The sequence below is a fragment of the Heptranchias perlo genome, chromosome 13, assembly GCF_035084215.1.
Source record: "Heptranchias perlo isolate sHepPer1 chromosome 13, sHepPer1.hap1, whole genome shotgun sequence".
Taxonomy (NCBI): Eukaryota; Metazoa; Chordata; class Chondrichthyes; order Hexanchiformes; family Hexanchidae; genus Heptranchias; species Heptranchias perlo.
Genome location: NC_090337.1, coordinates 29542939 through 29560716, shown reverse-complemented (window position 1 = coordinate 29560716; position 17778 = coordinate 29542939). Strand labels below are relative to the sequence as shown.

Below are 17778 nucleotides of genomic sequence, written 5' to 3'. Positions count from 1 at the left end.
TCAAGAAGGCGGCTCACCACCACCTTCTCGAGGGCAATTAGGGATGGGCAATAAATGCCGGCCTTGCCAGCGACGCCCACATCCCGTGAACGAATTTTAAAAAAATCTCCTTACGTGGCTTGGTGTCAAATTTTGTTTGGCAACAGTCCTGGGGCGTTTTACTCCATTAAAGGCGCTATATAAATGCAAGTAGTTGTTGTTAAGATAAGGGCATAGGAGGAGATGGGAGAAAAACTCGAGAGAGATGGGGATTTAGGAGTGGGGAGGGTTGGAGATGGGCCTGCTGGAGATTTAATTTGGAGGGCAGGGGGAAGAGCTGGAAGCACCAAAGTCAGCTGAGCAAATGGTCCCTACCTTGGTGACCAAGAAATCCATTAGCTCCTTACATTTATTGTTAAAGGTAAGAGTGGAGCAACAGCTGCAAAAGCATCCAGGAATCTTTTGAAGGGTAGAACAAAATCTGCATAATGTTGCTGCCGAATTTTATTTAATCAATAAAGCACTTTAAATGACACAATCTGTGACAAGGTCTATGACCACTTTTACCCGTAAATCTTTTCAAAATGAGTAACCACTGAATCCCGAACATATAACCGGTCAAAATTTCAATATTATGGTGGTCAACAGGAGGGTATGTGGGAACACGAGTCTTGAATCAGAATTATGCTTTAGTGAGACAGGTTTATCCAGACTCCACCATTTCATTAGTGTTTTCCTTAAACCTTCACAATCTAATATACACAGACAAATACTTGCTGAATTACTTCCCTTAAATTAGTTTTGGTTGGGAAGCATAAAAACACCAAATGCACACAAAATATAATTTTCTTGTACCAGGTGCAGAAATTCAAGTGGCTCGGAATTTGGACATGTTTATTCATTAATGTGAAATACCCATAAATTTCTAAAATCTCTTCCATACCTGAAATTTGGTGCTGAGGCCCATTCCAATGCCAGACAGGCTAGATCCACAGCAGCATAGACCAAGAGAAAAAAGATGGTCACTATCTCAGCTATAGTATTCAGTTTGCCAGTAAACAAAACGAGCTGTAAAAGCAAAAAATAATACATTTTTAATGCCACAAGTTAATAAGCATGCACACAATTTTCCATTGAAATCACAGGTAATAATGGTCCAAATAAATGTCAGATGAAATAGTTGCTAAATTATTCCCCTCTGACCCTGCAAAACCCATTTGCCTTCTGGCATATTCAGAGAGATACGTTAAAGGTCAAGATTTCCCCTCTGAGTTGAATGTAGATCAAGGGTGCAATAAAAGAAACAGTAGCTGTAATCTTAATAACACACCATCTGCCGGAGGGTATCAGGTGTTAACGTGAGTGAAGGAGTACTGCTGTAAGTCATTGTATATTATACAAATACATCATTTTCCACAAATGTGATGCCAAGATGTGCTGGTGTTCATGCTACATTCATAAACAATGCAAAAAGTTGCCTTTTAAAAATACAATGTTAAAACTGTTGACTTTCAGCACAGAATAAATGCAAGGTATTCCATGATCTTCAGCAAACAGTAATATTCCCATCATAGGATGTTACTGCACAGAATCTAATCATTTTGCCCATCAATATGGTCCCAGTGCTTTTCTCTATGAACCACTTATCTCATGCCACCCTACTGTTTTCTTCTTCAATATTCATCTTTTCCAAGTAACTATCTAATTCCCTTTTAAAATATATGGGCTTTGCAAGAACAATTGTTTAGCAGATAATTCCACATTCTAACCATCCCCTATTTAAAAGATTTTTTCTAACCTTCCCTTTAATTCGGTTTGTGATTAACTTAAATGTGTGCCCTCGTTAACATCTCACTGATTAGTGCAAACAATCTCTTAATAACCCTTCATAATGTTGAAGATTTTAATCGGGTTATACCTTAGCCTGCTCAGCTCCAGTGAAGAAAGCCCTGACTTTTCAAGACACTATTCATAACTGTAATCCATTATCCCCGATAACATCCTAATTAATCTACAATGCTCCTTTTCCATTCATTTTTTATCATTCCCATAATAGTGACCAAAATGGCACATAATACTCCAGCTGCAGCTAAACGAACGTCTTGTACAAATTCAACATTACTGCAGAGTTAGAAAAGGCAAAGTCAACACTTTCTAATGTTAAAAACTTCAATAGCAGTTAGAGGTCAGTGTGTCGAGCTCTGATTGGAGCATAGTGCAAGTGGGCAGTCAAACTCTACACTGTCTGCTCTCAATGTTCCAAAAAATGTTACAGACATCATATAAGAACATAAGAAATTGGAGCAGGAGTAGGCCAATCGGCCCCTCGAGCCTGCTCCGCCATTCAATAAGATCATGGCTGATCTGATCCCAACCACAAATCTAAAGAACACAAGAAGTCGGAGCAGGACCCGGCCACATAGCCCCTGGGCCCTCTCCGCCACCCACAGGGCATTGACCGATCCGAACTCAGCTTCATGTCCAATTTCCTGCCCGCTCCCCATAACCCCTAATTCCCTTTACTTCTAGGAAACTGTCTATTTCTGTTTTAAATTTATCTAATGATGTTGCTTCCACAGCTTCCTGGGGCAGCAAATTCCACAGACCTACCACCCTCTGAGTGAAGAAGTTTCTCCTCATCTCAGTTTTGAAAGAGCAGCCCCTTATTCTAAGATTATGCCCCCTAGTTCTAGTTTCACCCATCTTTGGGAACATCCTTACTGCATCCACCCGATCAAGACCCTTCACAATCTTATATGTTTCAATAAGATCGCCTCTCATTCTTCTGAACTCCAATGAGTAGAGTCCCAATCTACTCAACCTCTCCTCATATGTCTGCCCCCTCATCCCCGGGATTAACCGAGTGAACCTTCTTTGTACTGCCTCGAGAGCAAGTATGTCTTTTCTTAAGTATGGAGACCAAAACTGTATGCAGTATTCCAGGTGCGGTCTCACCAATACCTTATATAACTGCAGCAATACCTCCTTGTTTTTATATTCTATCCCCCGAGCAATAAAAGCCAACATTCCGTTGGCTTTCTTGATCACCTGCTGCACCTGCATACCAACTTTTTGATTTTCTTGCACTAGGACCCCCAGATCCCTTTGTACTGCAGTACTTTCCAGTCTCTCGCCATTAAGAAAATAACTTGCTCTCTGATTTTTCCTGCCAAAGTGCATAACCTCACATTTTCCAATATTATATTGCATCTGCCAAATCTCCGCCCACTCACCCAGCCTGTCTATATCCCCTTGCAGGTTTTTTATGTCCTCCTCACTCTCTACTTTCCCTCCCATCTTTGTATCATCTGCAAATTTTGATATGTTGCACTCGGTCCCCTCCTCCAAATCGTTAATATAGAATGTAAAGAGTTGGGGACCCAGCACCGACCCCTGTGGAACACCACTGGTTACTGGTTGCCAGTCCGAAAATGAACCATTTATCCCAACTCTCTGCTTCCTGTTTGATAACCAATCCTCCACCCATGCCAGAATATTACCCCCATACCAATAGTATGAAGGCACTAAAAGTAAATGTTCTTGTCGATATTGATAGCTCTTCCAATTGTTCAGTTAATAAAGCCAACTTGTAACTATGCTGAATTAGCTATTATCAGCCAGGGTAACAGTAAGAGCATTACACGCAACCCCAGCAGACAAAATGAGCTATGGAAAGGATGGAAGAAAAAGATCTGTTAATGTTCTCTTTTTTGATCAATGTAGGAGATACCTTTAACTTAGTGACTAATCTTCTCTCCCATGAACATCTGCCACTTTGTATCTCTACTCACAGCTACACTACTTGGATGGCATAGGTTTCAGAGGTGGCTCTTTCTGTCCCAGAGTGGCTTCATTCACAGATGTGGAAGTTGTCACTTCAGACTGACTTGGATGTTAATCCAGAGGTACCAGAAGGTTGGATTAGCTGAGTGCCCTTCATGTAATCTGCTATCACTCAGATTTATTTTTCCCTAAACTACTAAATTGTTTGTGTGACAAATACAACTTGATCTGTGGTTGTTAGAAATATGAATATTTTATATTAAAAATAAGCCCATTTATTTGAAATCTCAGTGCAGAAGCAGTTTGAGGTACTGATTAATGCAGGCTTGAATGCATGTTGTGAAGTGGCACTAGTTCCGTATCAGACTCGAGGCTCATACTGATTGCGGAATTGTTTGGAGCAGGAAGAATTATCAAGTGAGAGGCTGTGCTGCAGAACTGAAGTAATGAAAAAAAATCCAGATGAATAATCTGTTGCAAATAGATTACACACATGATTCTCTTTTTAATACAGGGAGTACATTTTAATAGTTTTTTTTTGTTTGGAAAGCATGCTGTAATGAGCACAATAGTGGAAACCTCTCACCATAAAAAAAATGTTAAATGCTCATTACCTTAGTGTTCCAGTGAGGGACAAGTGTGTATTATATATAAAAAGGATTTCCGTTTGCCTTCAATCTCATTGTAGGTTTCGTTCAGAATATTATGATTTGCTACTTATACCTCCATAAACTTTCACTTTCAAATTGATTACCAAGTCTGGAAATTACTATTCCTAAGAGCTGAAAATTTGACTGACAGGTGCAGATCTTCATCTTTTTCCTCAGCTTTTGTTGATTTGATTCAATATTTTTCGAATGGCATTGATAATGTCCTCCCAGGTCCTTGCTGATGGTTCTTTGAGCACAGGGGTTAAAGTGGAATTCATTAGGACAGGGTGCTCACTCACCCCCACCGACTGCTGCTGCATAATCTTCAAGCCCACCCCAGAATGTCTGAATCCCCTGGTGACCTTTAGTATGGAGAACTTGAGTGACTTTTGCCTTTGCTAATCTTAGTGTTTTGACAGTCTGTTTGTGGAAAGAGTTTTTAGGTTCTAAGTCATTTTCACATGAAATAGGCCAGAGAAGTTGCATCCGATCAATGTGAGCTAGTGTTTGCTTATTTTTGCATGGTTTTCAATGATGTTGGTAAATTAGATTACAGGTTGCACTACTGCAAACAATCACCTGAATGCTGCTGTTATTAGGAGGAACTGGGCTAAAACTAGGCAATGTTTTATACAATATCGTTAATCACGGCCATATTTTACGCAGAAATAGACAAAACGTCCACTACTGTTTCTTATAAAACTACAATGCAATTACAATGAAATTACAACACAACTGATGTAGATCTATTACTTCAAAAACTTTTTAAAAAAAAAGTTTAGCACATTAATTTATGTTGGGGTGCAGCGAGGCCACGAGGGGATTTAATCTCGAGGATGACGTTGAAGGAGGATGGTGTCGTCGACCATGTCAAACGCTGCAGACAGGTCGAGAAGGAGGAGGAGGGACAGTTAACCATCATCACAATCAGAGGATGTCAGTTTCAGTTTCATGGCAGGGGCAGAAACCTGATCAGAGAGATTCAAACAGAGTTTCAAAAAAGACAGGCATGGATTTGGGAGGTAACAACACATTTGAAGGACTTTGGAGAGAGGAGTGGAAAGGGAAGCTAGAGGTCAGGCAGTAATTTGCAAGGGTTGAAGGTGGGTTTTTTGAGAGGAGGTGATGATGACAGTTTTGAAAGGGTGGGGGGGGGGGGCAAAGAAAAACAACAACAATAACAATAACCGAGAAGAGGGAATCTTTTACAATGTCAGTTAGCATGGGGACCAGGAAGGGAAGTTGGGTCACCAGTAATTTAGTGGGAATGTGGTCATGGGAGCAGGAGGTGGGTCTCAAAAACAAGATAAGCTTGGAGCGGGCATCGGGTAGATAGGAGAGAAACTAGACAAAGACGAGGGTTCAGGGCGAAGGTGGGGGAGGTTTGGCTTTGTGGGCAAGGAGAAGGCGGCCTGACCTTTGTAACCTCTTCCAGCCCTACAACTCTCCGAGAACTCTGCGTTCCTCCGGCTTTAGCCTTTGTGCATTCGTCACTCCTTTCATCCCATCGTTGACAGCTATGCCTTCAGCCATCTAGACCCATGCTCTGGAATTCCCTCCCGAAAACCCTACCTCCCTCTCTTTCTTTTGGACCATCCTTAAAACCCACCTCTTTGACCAAGCTTTTAGTCACTCTTCCTAGTATTTCCTTCTTTGGCTGGCATCCATTTTCATCTGTTTACACTTCTGTGAAGTGGTTTAGGATGTTTTTCTATGTTAAGTGCAACAACATCTTCAAGATTTATTTTAAGCATGCCACTTTTTAATTTGCTTCCTCTTCTGGTCTCAAAGCACAGATGGCAAATTCAGGTGGGAAATAATCACAATATAGAGAATTTTAAAAAGATTTCCAAAACCAAATTTCCTAATCTACTTCTACCATTCATTTGAATGTTCCACATTCTCCATCTGTGTGTAGATTTTATTCGATTAAAGACAGGGCATTCTGACATCACATGCCTGGTGGCAGCACATGTCACTGGAGTGGGTATTATTAGAATTCATAGTAAAATTAGTTACAATTACCTCACCACACACCAGTACTCTGCCGGCAAGAAAGAACAAGCTAAATGGATGTTGACATGTGGGGGGCACGGGGTGGGGGGGGGGCGGTGGGAGCTGTTTTAATGAAACATATCTGAATAAATTTCTTAATTTTGAAACCAGCATTCCAGTGCTACATTTCTGAGCATTTACTGCATAATGTACTCTATGAACCAAATTTTAAATTCATGTGGACTTACTCAAAGATATGCCATGATCTATTTTTAAAAGTTTTTAATTTTACATTTCACATACATTGATTCAACTGTGTTAAACGTAACAATCACAATAAAGTTAAACCTTGTTATCAAGAGTAGCTAGTTAATAAACATTAAAAAAGCATCAATTTACAACATTTTCATGAAACAAATTAATAAATCTGCAACCACCACAAAGGCAACAGAAAAATATTTTCAAACCTCTTTGAATAAAGATATTGTTTCCTCATCCATCCCACTATATATGCCAAAAAATAAACATGTGAAAAATTAAATACTTTGGCAGGGGGCGGGGGGGGGGGGGGGTGGGGGGTGAGGGCGCCAGCAGCTATAAGAGCCACTGAATTAGTCCACTAAATTACTCGATGCATTTCTAACTTTCCCCTGAACAGGCCTACCCCCCAGCGTCCTGTGCTCCCTTCCTGGAATTTCAGTCAGTCAGTCAGTTAGGCCTGGGGTACTAATATTTATTGCACCTCTGCATTAGTATTAAACTGATGAGACTCAGCCAATTAATAGATAACAGCTCTCAGTATGCATCAGTGTCACCTCTGGTAGACAACTTCCGGAATGCAATTCAGGTAGTCATCTTCTGCTGAGTCTAAAACTTTGACATGGACACAGGGCTAGCGCATAAGAAGTAGTTACACTTTATGTGCTATCAGAAACATCACAGCAACATATCTGAAGCTACTCTAACTCTCCATCTGTAAGTTAGAAACAAAGGTGTATCTGGCATTTTCAGTAGAATTTAAGTTTATTAATGCAAGATACAGCCATCACCTGGAACTTAAAGGCCTGCTTCAAAAAACGAGTTTAGATGTCACCCCACTGCGTTATGAGTCTGCAGATGTTCTGATTTCTTAAGACTGTGACTCAGTAAAGAACCAGGTGGAATTGCTTCTAGGTTTACAGAAATATTGGCAAGTGCAAGTTTAATCTTGTGTGCATTCTCATATGGGTCTGCTGCAACCACAAGAGACCCCCTTCCTCAAGCCAGTTCTAGTTTTTGACTCAATAAGTGAAGATTTTCTAATTCTCAACACCAAAAGTAACACAGGTTTGAAAAAAAATTTGAAGTAAATCCTGTGATAAGACATTCTATTCATTTCAGAGCAAAACATATTTCAAACCTCAACTGGACTCGTATTTGAAGCAATGCTGACACGTTGAACGAGCAAGGTGGACAAATTAGCTTGTTAACAAGTCTCTAGAGACATTCCTTCCAAATAATTCCATGTATTTTTGATCAGTAGCAGCTTGAGTCTTCATTTTAGTTTTCCACCCCCTCCAACTTTCCTCCAGATGTTTCCGACTCTCAGCAATAATTTTAAGTGAAGTTATTGGACAGATCCTTTCATTCACACGTGCTGTGTGATGCACAGGTCTACATTTTAAAATTTATTGTATCTTACCCTTTTCTTGAAAATGTAAAAGCCCAGTGAAAGGGCAGTAAGCCATTGGAAGAAAATGATATTTGCATTTATTGCTAAGTACTGACATCAAAGTGGAGGAATTGGGATCCAACAATTGGTCATTGCTCATCCTTCAGGAGTACCCCAGTACTCCAAAAACCAGGTACAGGCACCCAAAGATGTGGGACAGATGCAGGATGAGAAGGACACAGGCAGGAGAGGATAGAGGCGACAGATTGGAGGAAAATGAGCTGGAATGTTGATTAGAACCATGAAATATTGGCAATTCACTGACAGGGATGCATGCACTCTACAAAACTGAAGAAAGCTACGATCTCAACAGTGAAGTGATATTTCTAATGAGATGAAATTAAAATTAATGAATTCTAATCTGAAAAATTGTTAACATTAAAAGAAGAAATATGAATAAAGGATACCTCAACCCCTGGAGCATTGATGATCCTTTGAAGCTTTCAAAAAAAAGCAACAAACAAAAAACTGATCTTAAATTACAGGTTCCATAGGATCTTCAGTCTGCAGGGTACCCGATATTATAAAGCAAAATAATTATCCATTGGACTGCAATACTGGCCAGAGGTCCAAGACATCTCTGTTCATGTAGTCAAAGCATTTCTATAAATAAATGCTGTGACCTAAACTGTTGGAAGTTATTTTCAAAAAAGGAAAACAAAATCTACTGGTCAACACACAGTTAAACCAGGAGGACAGCATGGTGATGTCAAAATAAAGACAAATTATTACCAGACACATTAATCATTAGAACAACATAATGAAATTACACCAGACCCCACAGTAACATTTGGAATGGTTATCTTTACTTGACTAGACCATATAATTTTTTCTGCAATGTCAGCTTCCACATTTATCATTCAATGCATTTCCTAGCAGACAAATGAGTGGCATGAGGCTTTCAAATCTCAGGTGGCTTAGAACAACTTATTAGGTTCTGAAAATGATTGTCAATTCACCTCTGAAAAGAGCAATTCCTTATAGTGCTTTTTGTTCTACCATTTAAGCAACAGGAAATTTCAGTTCATTTTAATCTTCAAAGTGCACAATATATGCTTAAATGTACAGCAAAACCAACATCATAGCTCTTGGTTTTAAAACCTTTGACACATTTATATTGCTGCAATACATTTATATCTACTGATTTTGAATAGTACTCCATAAATATAGCAGCTAAACTCAAGAAATTATAGGCATATGTTAATCTGAAAATATGGCAGTGAATAATTAAATTCCACTATGATATTCTCTGGCTCAAGAAATTAATAAATGGTTAACATTTAGAAAATGAGAGGTAGACCTGGGGCCCTATTTTCAATAAGGAGATGTAAAGGCATTTGAGACAGGTTTGCAATGGCAACAGTAGTCCTCGCGACATGTGTATTGATTTATGTTGGGGACGTAATTACCGAGTGCAGCTGATTTTTTTTTTATCATCTTGGGTACTGTGACTGAATTAAAAGGAGCTATTCCCAAGCTAAAACTGGATAAAATGCTTAATTTTTGCCCCAGATCATCCAGAGTTATGATAATCTGTACACCAAACAGATGTCATAAATACCAATGAAAACTATAAAGAAATATATAACTGTAAAGATGTATGCATTATTCTCTGGGTGATACAGTAACATTGCTTTTTTCTGCTGATACAATTATGAGAGCATGGCCATACTATCCAAATGTAGCATAGAATCACCAAGATTTCAGCAAGGAAAGAGATCATTTGGTCCATTGTGCCCATGTCTCTATGAGCTCAACATCAGAACAATCTACTCCACGGTCACTGCCCTATGCTTTCCTTTTATCCTTTAGTACTTTTCTTAAAGTATTTATCTAATTTCCTCTTACCTGTTGTGATTTACATAGCTCCAATAACAACTTGCAGTGAAGTATTCCATTTCTAATAACCTTTTGCATGAAAAAAAATCTTCTAATCTCCTCCTCCTTATGCTTCCTTTTTCTCTTTACAAATAAACCTGGATCATTTGGAGAGATAAACATCTCACTTCCTTTGCTGCAGAAGGCACAGCATTACTCCAGCACATACGAGTACAGAGATATTATGTGCACCTATATAATGTCCACTATCAGCACTACACCAGAACATACCTGGGACAAAGCAGTTAGAACTATTAGTGTGTATATGGAGGAGCAGGTGGGTGCTGAGATCACAGCACATTTTTTAAGGGTGTTGAATTGGCAATAGTATATGTCAACGAAAATCGGGAGAGGTGGCCGAGCTGATCCTGCGCATTTTACATTTATCGCCCAAAATCAAGATTACGCCATTCATGTGCAACGCAACAGAAGATCGAGTAGCTTATAACAATAGCATTGGAAAACACTTGAATTGTTCCATTTCAATGCAGAACATTTTATACATTAAAAGTCAAAGTAAACCTGCAAATAGGTTCATTCCTGGTTACACACCGATACACTTGCACTTGGATGATTTAAATTACAAAACTGAAAAGCACAGCAATTTAGCACAATTATGTTATTAATATTTGCATATGGCTGTATCTGGAATGAAGCTGTTGATGTGCAGTTTAATGGTCGGGGGGGGGGGGGGTGTAACTAAAAATTCCTTTTCTATAAGAGATGTTGTTTTATTTGCACTAAATTCTACATGGATGGAATTGCTATAGCTATAGTGGCTAAAGAGGCCTAGTCTAAAATTGACAGGATCCACCCAAACAACCACTGCATTAAACTGGGTGTTGACATTCCATCACCTGGCTTAATTCAATCTGGATGATTTAGGCTGGTGGCAATTTGATCAAAACTCAGATTTCTGTCAAACATATAATCTTCTCCCAGGTGGAGAATTTTCCAACATTTGAATGATTCCCCAATTCTTTCTGGAGAGAGTATCCACTGAAAATGCTTTCTCTCCAACTCCCTTCCTTCCCATTTATCATTCTCCTTAAAGCTGGTGTATTCTTCCCCTGGGTGCACAGCAGGGTGCTTCAGAACAAAGGCCACTATCAAAGTAGGATTTTTTTTTGCAATGTCAATGATATTGTATCCCTGCAGCTTTCTTATCTTAAGGGCTAATTGTTACGAGCAGTCCTATGGTTAGGATAAACATTCTTTTATGTCTAGGTTGCAGTCAAAGGGAATTACTTTTGCTCTGCAGTACGAATGTAGTGACAATACAAACAGGTTGAAGATAGGGAAGGGTGAGGCCACAGAGGGATTTAAACACAAGGATGAAAATTTTAAATATGGGGCATTGGGAGACCAGGAGCCAATCTAGATCAGCAAGGACAGGGGCGATTGGTGAGTGGGATTTAGTGTGGGTTCGGACACAGGCAGCAGATTTTTGGATGAGTTGAAGTTTATGAAGGGTGGATAATGAAGCAACCAGCCAGGAAAGCATTGGAGTAATCAAGCCTGGAAGTGACAAAAGCATGTCTGAGGGTTTTGGTGGCAGATATGCTGTGGTAGGATGATGTTACAGGAGTGGAAGCAGGCAGTCTTTGTGATAGAGAAGAAGCCGAGGAAGCACCTTAAATGCAAGTAGTTGTTGTTTTCATTTCAGTCAACATGTCATACAGAAAAAATAACCCCGTGAGTGCTTGTTCAAACTTTGCAGTTGAAGATCAAGTGGAAGGTTTATTTACATGAGAGTTAACGTGACTGTGTTCTAGGGCAATCTGTAACAGGCAAATTATCCCACAATACGCCATATCATGAAATGATGGCTACCTTTCTCATCTTCTGTTCAGGTTACATCAACATTAAAATAAACATTTTGCTGGGCCGTTCAGTTTTTGATTGCAATCCCAACAAACATTTTTCCAATCTAAGGACGTTTTCTCCTTTCATCTGATAAAATAAGAGATTTGGCTCAAAATCTTCGATGGCCTCAGGAGGAGGACTGGGACTCTCCGATATGGTGGATTATTTGAGTTGTGAAACTGAGATGCTCCTATCTAGCTAATAATCATTGGCTGCCACAGAAATCACTGAACTGTCACTCATCTTCATTCCCCTCCTTCGTGCTCTTTCACTGCTACAGATTTAAAGTTGATTAGACTTTACATGTCAGTCAATTGGAAAATCCAATTCCCCAATGGAGCACTCCCAAGGAATGCAGGTGGGGAAATTGCAAGCCCTCCATTCATTTAACATTACTGGACCAAAAATTAAGGTCCAGGGGCCTGTGATTTCCTGACCAGCATTCCCTTTCAGTGTCTCTTCTCACTGGAAGTGCCTGGTCAGGCAATTAGGCTATAGTGTACGCCGCAGAAGGAGGCCATTCAGCTCACCATGTCTGTGCTGGCTCTTTGCTCGAGCAATCCTAAACTAATCCCACTGCACTGCTTTGTCACTGTGGTACTGCATCTTTGTCTGTTTCAAATATTTATCCAGTTTTCCCATAAAAGAAATAATGGTCTCTGCTTCAACCACTCCCTGTAACAAAGCTTTCCATGCTCCAGCAACGCTCTGTGTAAAAATATTTCTCCGAACCACTCTCTGTGATCAATTTAAAATGATGATCCCTTGTCACCAACTCCCCAACCTGAGGAAATAATCTTTCCCTATTCGGTCTATTAAAACTCTTTATAATATTAAAAACCTCTAATAAATCTCCTTCTCGTTTTCTCTACTCCAGTGGAAAGAGTCCCAGTATCTCAAATCACAACTATAATTTCCCATCCTTGGTATCATCCTGGTGAATCTATGCTGAATGCTCTCTATGACTTTAAATGTCCTTTCTATAATAAAAACCTATGTTGCAGTTTCTACTATCTTGTATGCTGAATTGCAATCTGTGCCATCATCCTGCTAGTGCATTTAATCTTCAATAAAATCTCAAGTTTGAATCAGTACATGAACTGCATTTTGTTATTGATATTAGCTTGTTCACTTTGATAAATATTGTTGCCATCAGAACTAAAATGACCTGAGACCTGTACTTTAATCATTCAATAGATATGATTTATCTCTTACCACAAATCACTTCAAGGAACTATGGGATTTACAACATTGACCCAACTCACCTCTGGGATAACTAATTACTTTATAAAAAGTGTCATTAAACATCTTTTATCCAATTTGACAATGCATTCTATTGATTTCTGACACTATTAAACCTCCTTCAATATTAAATACCCTTTACTACAAAAAAAATTCTTGTTCACAAAATTGATCTCAACTATTTATTTCAACTACTTATCTAGTTATTTATTAAGAAAAAACAAACATCTCTGAACAGGGAAAGAATACTATTTCCACTTCTGAGAAATGGAAATTACATGAAGTTGGAATTGATTTGTTTAGATCTTCGTATAATTAATCCTAATTTAATAACTGAGATTACAGCAGTTTATCTCTATAGCATCATTCAATGCATATTTGGTCCCCACACTACTGATTTCTTGATTTCAAAAACATCACCATGGGAAACTGCAGATTGGGAGACTGATGTTTCCTCTTGGGGTGAGGGGTGGGGGCAGAGGAACAAAGAGTTCTATTGGCTGAGGCTGGAGGGTCTGTCAACTGCCATCTTGAATGCAGTTCCTGTGTTGCAGAGGGAGATGAAGTAGTGATAGGAGAGCGTTTACCCTGCAGCAAACTAAAAACACTGAGCATAAAAGATTTTTTTAAACAGAACATTGCTTATGCATAGCATAAGAATATTAAATTTTCAGAACAATATTTCATTTCTGTATTCTACTAATCATAGGTTTCAAAATGCCTCAAAATGCCCACACAAATCTAAATAGCATGTTATAAAAAGGTCACACTGGTCCGAGGGTTACTTTATAAGTTTCCATATAGGTTTAATAAAGCTGCATGACCCTGCTTTTAGGTGGCCTAAATAGGGCTTCAGGAAAAACGACTAAATCAAAATCACACACTTATCTATTTTAGTCTTGATGTGGAGATGCCGGTGATGGACTGGGGTTGACAATTGTAAACAATTTTACAACACCAAGTTATAGTCCAGCAATTTTATTTTAAATTCACAAGCTTTCGGAGGCTTCCTCCTTCCTCAGGTGAACGTTGTTGGAAATGAAATCCTCGAAATGAAATCGCATTTATAAATCACAGAACAATGCTTGGTGATTACAGACAGTTTTTTCAACTGCCCGTTGCCAAGGCAATCAGTGTGCAGACAGACAGGTGTTACCTGCAAGGTCTCCGAATATACAAATCACCAAAAAAAAACAAAAAAAGAGATAGAGAGGTAGAAACATAGAAAAGACAGCAACTGACCAGTTATATTAAAAACAGATAACATTTGTTCGCTGGTGGGGTAACGTGTAGCGTGACATGAACCCAAGATCCCGGTTGAGGCCGTCCTCATGGGTGCGGAACTTGGCTATCAATTTCTGCTCAACGATTTTGCGTTGTCGTGTGTCTCGAAGGCCGCCTTGGAGTACGCTTACCCGAAGGTCGGTGGCTGAATGTCCTTGACTGCTGAAGTGTTCCCCGATTGGGAGGGAACCCTCCTGTCTGGCGATTGTTGCGCGGTGTCCGTTCATCCGTTGTCGCAGCGTCTGCATGGTCTCGCCAATGTACCATGCTCTGGGGCATCCTTTCCTGCAACGTATGAGGTAGACAACGTTGGCCGAGTTACAGGAGTATGAACCATGCACCTGGTGGGTGGTGTCCTCTCGTGTGATGGTGGTATCTGTGTCGATGATCTGGCATGTCTTGCAGAGGTTGCCATGGCAGGGTTGTGTGGTGTCATGGACGCTGTTCTCCTGAAAGCTGGGTAATTTGCTGCGAACGATGGTCTGTTTGAGGTTGGGTGGCTGTTTGAAGGCGAGTAGTGGAGGTGTGGGGATGGCCATAGCGAGGTGTTCGTCATCATTGATGACATGTTGAAGGCTGCGGAGAACATGGCGTAGTTTCTCCGCTCCAGGGAAGTACTGGACGACAAAGGGTACTCTGTTGGTTGCGTCCCGTGTTAGTCTCCTGAGGAGGTCTACGCGATTTTTCGCTGTGGCCCGTCTGAACTGTCGATCGATGAGTCGAGCGTCATATCCCGTTCTTACTAGGGCGTCTTTCAGCGTCTGTAGGTGTCCATCGCGTTCCTCCTCGTCTGAGCAGACCCTGTGTATTCGCAGGGCCTGTCCATAGGGGATGGCCTCTTTGACGTGGTTAGGGTGGAAGCTGGAAAAGTGGAGCATCGTGAGGTTGTCCGTGGGCTTGCGGTAGAGTGAGGTGCTGAGGTGCCAGTCTTTGATGGAGATTCGTGTGTCCAAGAAAGAAACCGATTCTGAGGAGTAGTCCATGGTAAGCTTGATGGTATCGTGTAGTCTCTTTAGTGATTCCTCGCCGTGGTCCATAGAAAGAAAATGTCGTCGATGTATCTGGTGTATAGTGTTGGTTGGAGGTCCTGTGCAGTGAAGAAGTCCTGCTCGAACTTGTGCATGAAAATGTTGGCGTATTGGGGTGCGAATTTGGTCCCCATGGCTGTTCCGTGTGTTTGGGTAAAGAACTGGTTATCGAAGGTGAAGACATTGTGATCCAGGATGAAGCGGATGAGTTGTAGGATGGCGTCTGGAGATTGGCTGTTGTTGGTGTTGAGTATTGATGCTGTCGCAGCGATGCAGTCATCGTGGGGGATACTGGTGTAGAGTGCCAAGACGTCCATCGTGGTGAGAAGTGTTCCTGGTTCAACTGGTCCGTGGGTACTGAGTTTTTGTAGGAAGTCTGTAGTGTCGCGACAGAAGCTGGGGGTTCCCTGTACGATGGGTTTCAGGATGCCCTCGATGTATCCAGAGAGGTTCTCACACAGGGTTCCGTTGCCTGATACGATAGGACGTCCGGATGTGTTGGCTTTGTGTATCTTTGGGAGGCAGTAGAAGTCTCCCACGCGGGGAGTACGTGGGATGAGAGTGCGTAGGATGCTTTGAAGGTCTGGATCGAAGGTCTTGATCAGTTTGTTGAGCTGGTGGGTGTGTTCTTTGGTCGGATCTGCGGGTAACCGTCTGTCGTGTTCCTGGTTGTCCAGTTGTCGGTATGCTTCTTTGCAATAGTCCGTTCTGTTCTGTATGAACATGGCTCCTCCTTTTTCCGCTGGTTTGATGACGATGTTGCGGTTGGTCTTGAGAGCGTTGATGGGTCAGTTGCTGTCTTTTCTATGTTTCTACCTCTCTCTCTCTTTTTTTTTGTTTGTTTTTTTTTGGTGATTTGTATATTCGGAGACCTTGCAGGTAACACCTGTCTGTCTGCACACTGATTGCCTTGGCAACGGGCAGTTGAAAAAACTGTCTGTAATCACCAAGCATTGTTCTGTGATTTATAAATGCGATTTCATTTCGAGGATTTCATTTCCAACAACGTTCACCTGAGGAAGGAGGAAGCCTCCGAAAGCTTGTGAATTTAAAATAAAATTGCTGGACTATAACTTGGTGTTGTAAAATTATTTTAGTCTTCTACAAGAGGTTCCATGTTAATAAAATATGAATTGATTTCATAGACTGCAGAATGGTGAACCACCACAGCCTTCAGTTACACAGATTTTTTAATTATTTCACACACTTTCCCACAAAAGATGGCAAAGCATCCTGTAAATTTTCAAGTTGTTTGTGACTTCCATTACCTCAAAACAAACAAATGAAAGAAGTACCTGTACTAACACCCATGAAAACAGTACAGCAGCCCAGGGATTTCCACCTCGTGAAGTTTTCTTAGCAGGCATGAGAAGTTTTCCTAAATTAGGGAAAATAAAAAGATAACCAGTAAGCAGATTACTCAGATTGAGGGCTACCAATAATGCTCTCACATTAAATGTTTTCTCAGATTATAGTTTAAACAGAGCACATTACAAACAACAACAACTTACATTTATATAGCATCTTGAATGTAGTAAAACGTCCCGAAGTGCTTCACAGGAGCGTTATCAAACAAAATTGGTCACCAAGCCACATAAGGAGGTATTAAGAAAGGTGACCAAAAACTTGGTCAAAGAGGTAGGTTTTAAGGAGTGTCTTAAAGCAGGAGAGAGGGGTGGAGAGGTTTAGGGAAGGAATTCCAGAGGTTAGGGCCTAGGCAGCTGAAGGCACGGCCGCCAATGGTGTAGCGATTAAAATCAGGGGTGCGCAAGAGGCAAGAATTGGAGGAGCACAGAGATCTTGGAGGGTTGTCGGGCTGGAGGAGGTTACAGAGATAGGGAAGGGTGAGGCCGTGGAGGGATTTGAAAATAAGGATGAGAATTTTAAAATCAAGGAGTTCCTAGACCAGGAGCCAATCTAAGTCAGCGAGCACAGCAGTGATGGGTGAACGGGACATGGTGAGAGTTAGGATAAGGGCAGCAGAGTTTTGGATGAGCTCAAGTTTATGGAGGGTGGAAGATGGGAAGCCGGCCAGGAGAGCATTGGAATAGTCCAGTCTGGAGGTAACAAAGGCATGGATGAGGGTTTCAGCAGCAGATGAGCTGAGTCAGGGGCAGAGTCTGGCGGTTACCGAGGTGGAAGTAGGCGGTCTTGGCGACGGAGCGGATGTGCGGTCGAAAGCTCATCTCAGGGTCAAATAGGATGCCAAGGTTGCAAACGGTCTGGTTCAGCCTCCGACAGTGGCCAGGGAGAGGGATGGAGTCGGTGGCTAGGGAACGGAGCTCGCGGCGGGGACCGAAGACAATGGCTTCGGACTTCCCAATATTTAGTTGGGAGGAAATTTATGCTCATCCAGTACTGG

The 17778-nt window shown here is 41.0% G+C and overlaps 1 protein-coding gene across 5 annotated transcripts in view; it reads right to left on the bottom strand.

The window, feature by feature from the left end:
* Window positions 1-17778, bottom strand: part of zgc:153039 — a 128360-nt gene that overhangs the window by 57874 nt on the left and 52708 nt on the right. For 3 of the 5 annotated variants that reach the window (XM_067995254.1, XM_067995252.1, XM_067995253.1), the window contains 2 exons: window positions 16712-16794; window positions 923-1047 (listed from right to left, as the gene is read on the bottom strand). In XM_067995254.1, coding sequence (XP_067851355.1) covers window positions 923-1047; window positions 16712-16794 — 208 coding nt within the window. Of the gene's footprint in view, window positions 1-922; window positions 1048-13290; window positions 13693-16711; window positions 16795-17778 lie in introns of those variants that run through there. The other 2 variants (XM_067995255.1, XM_067995256.1) reach the window with 2 other exon arrangements.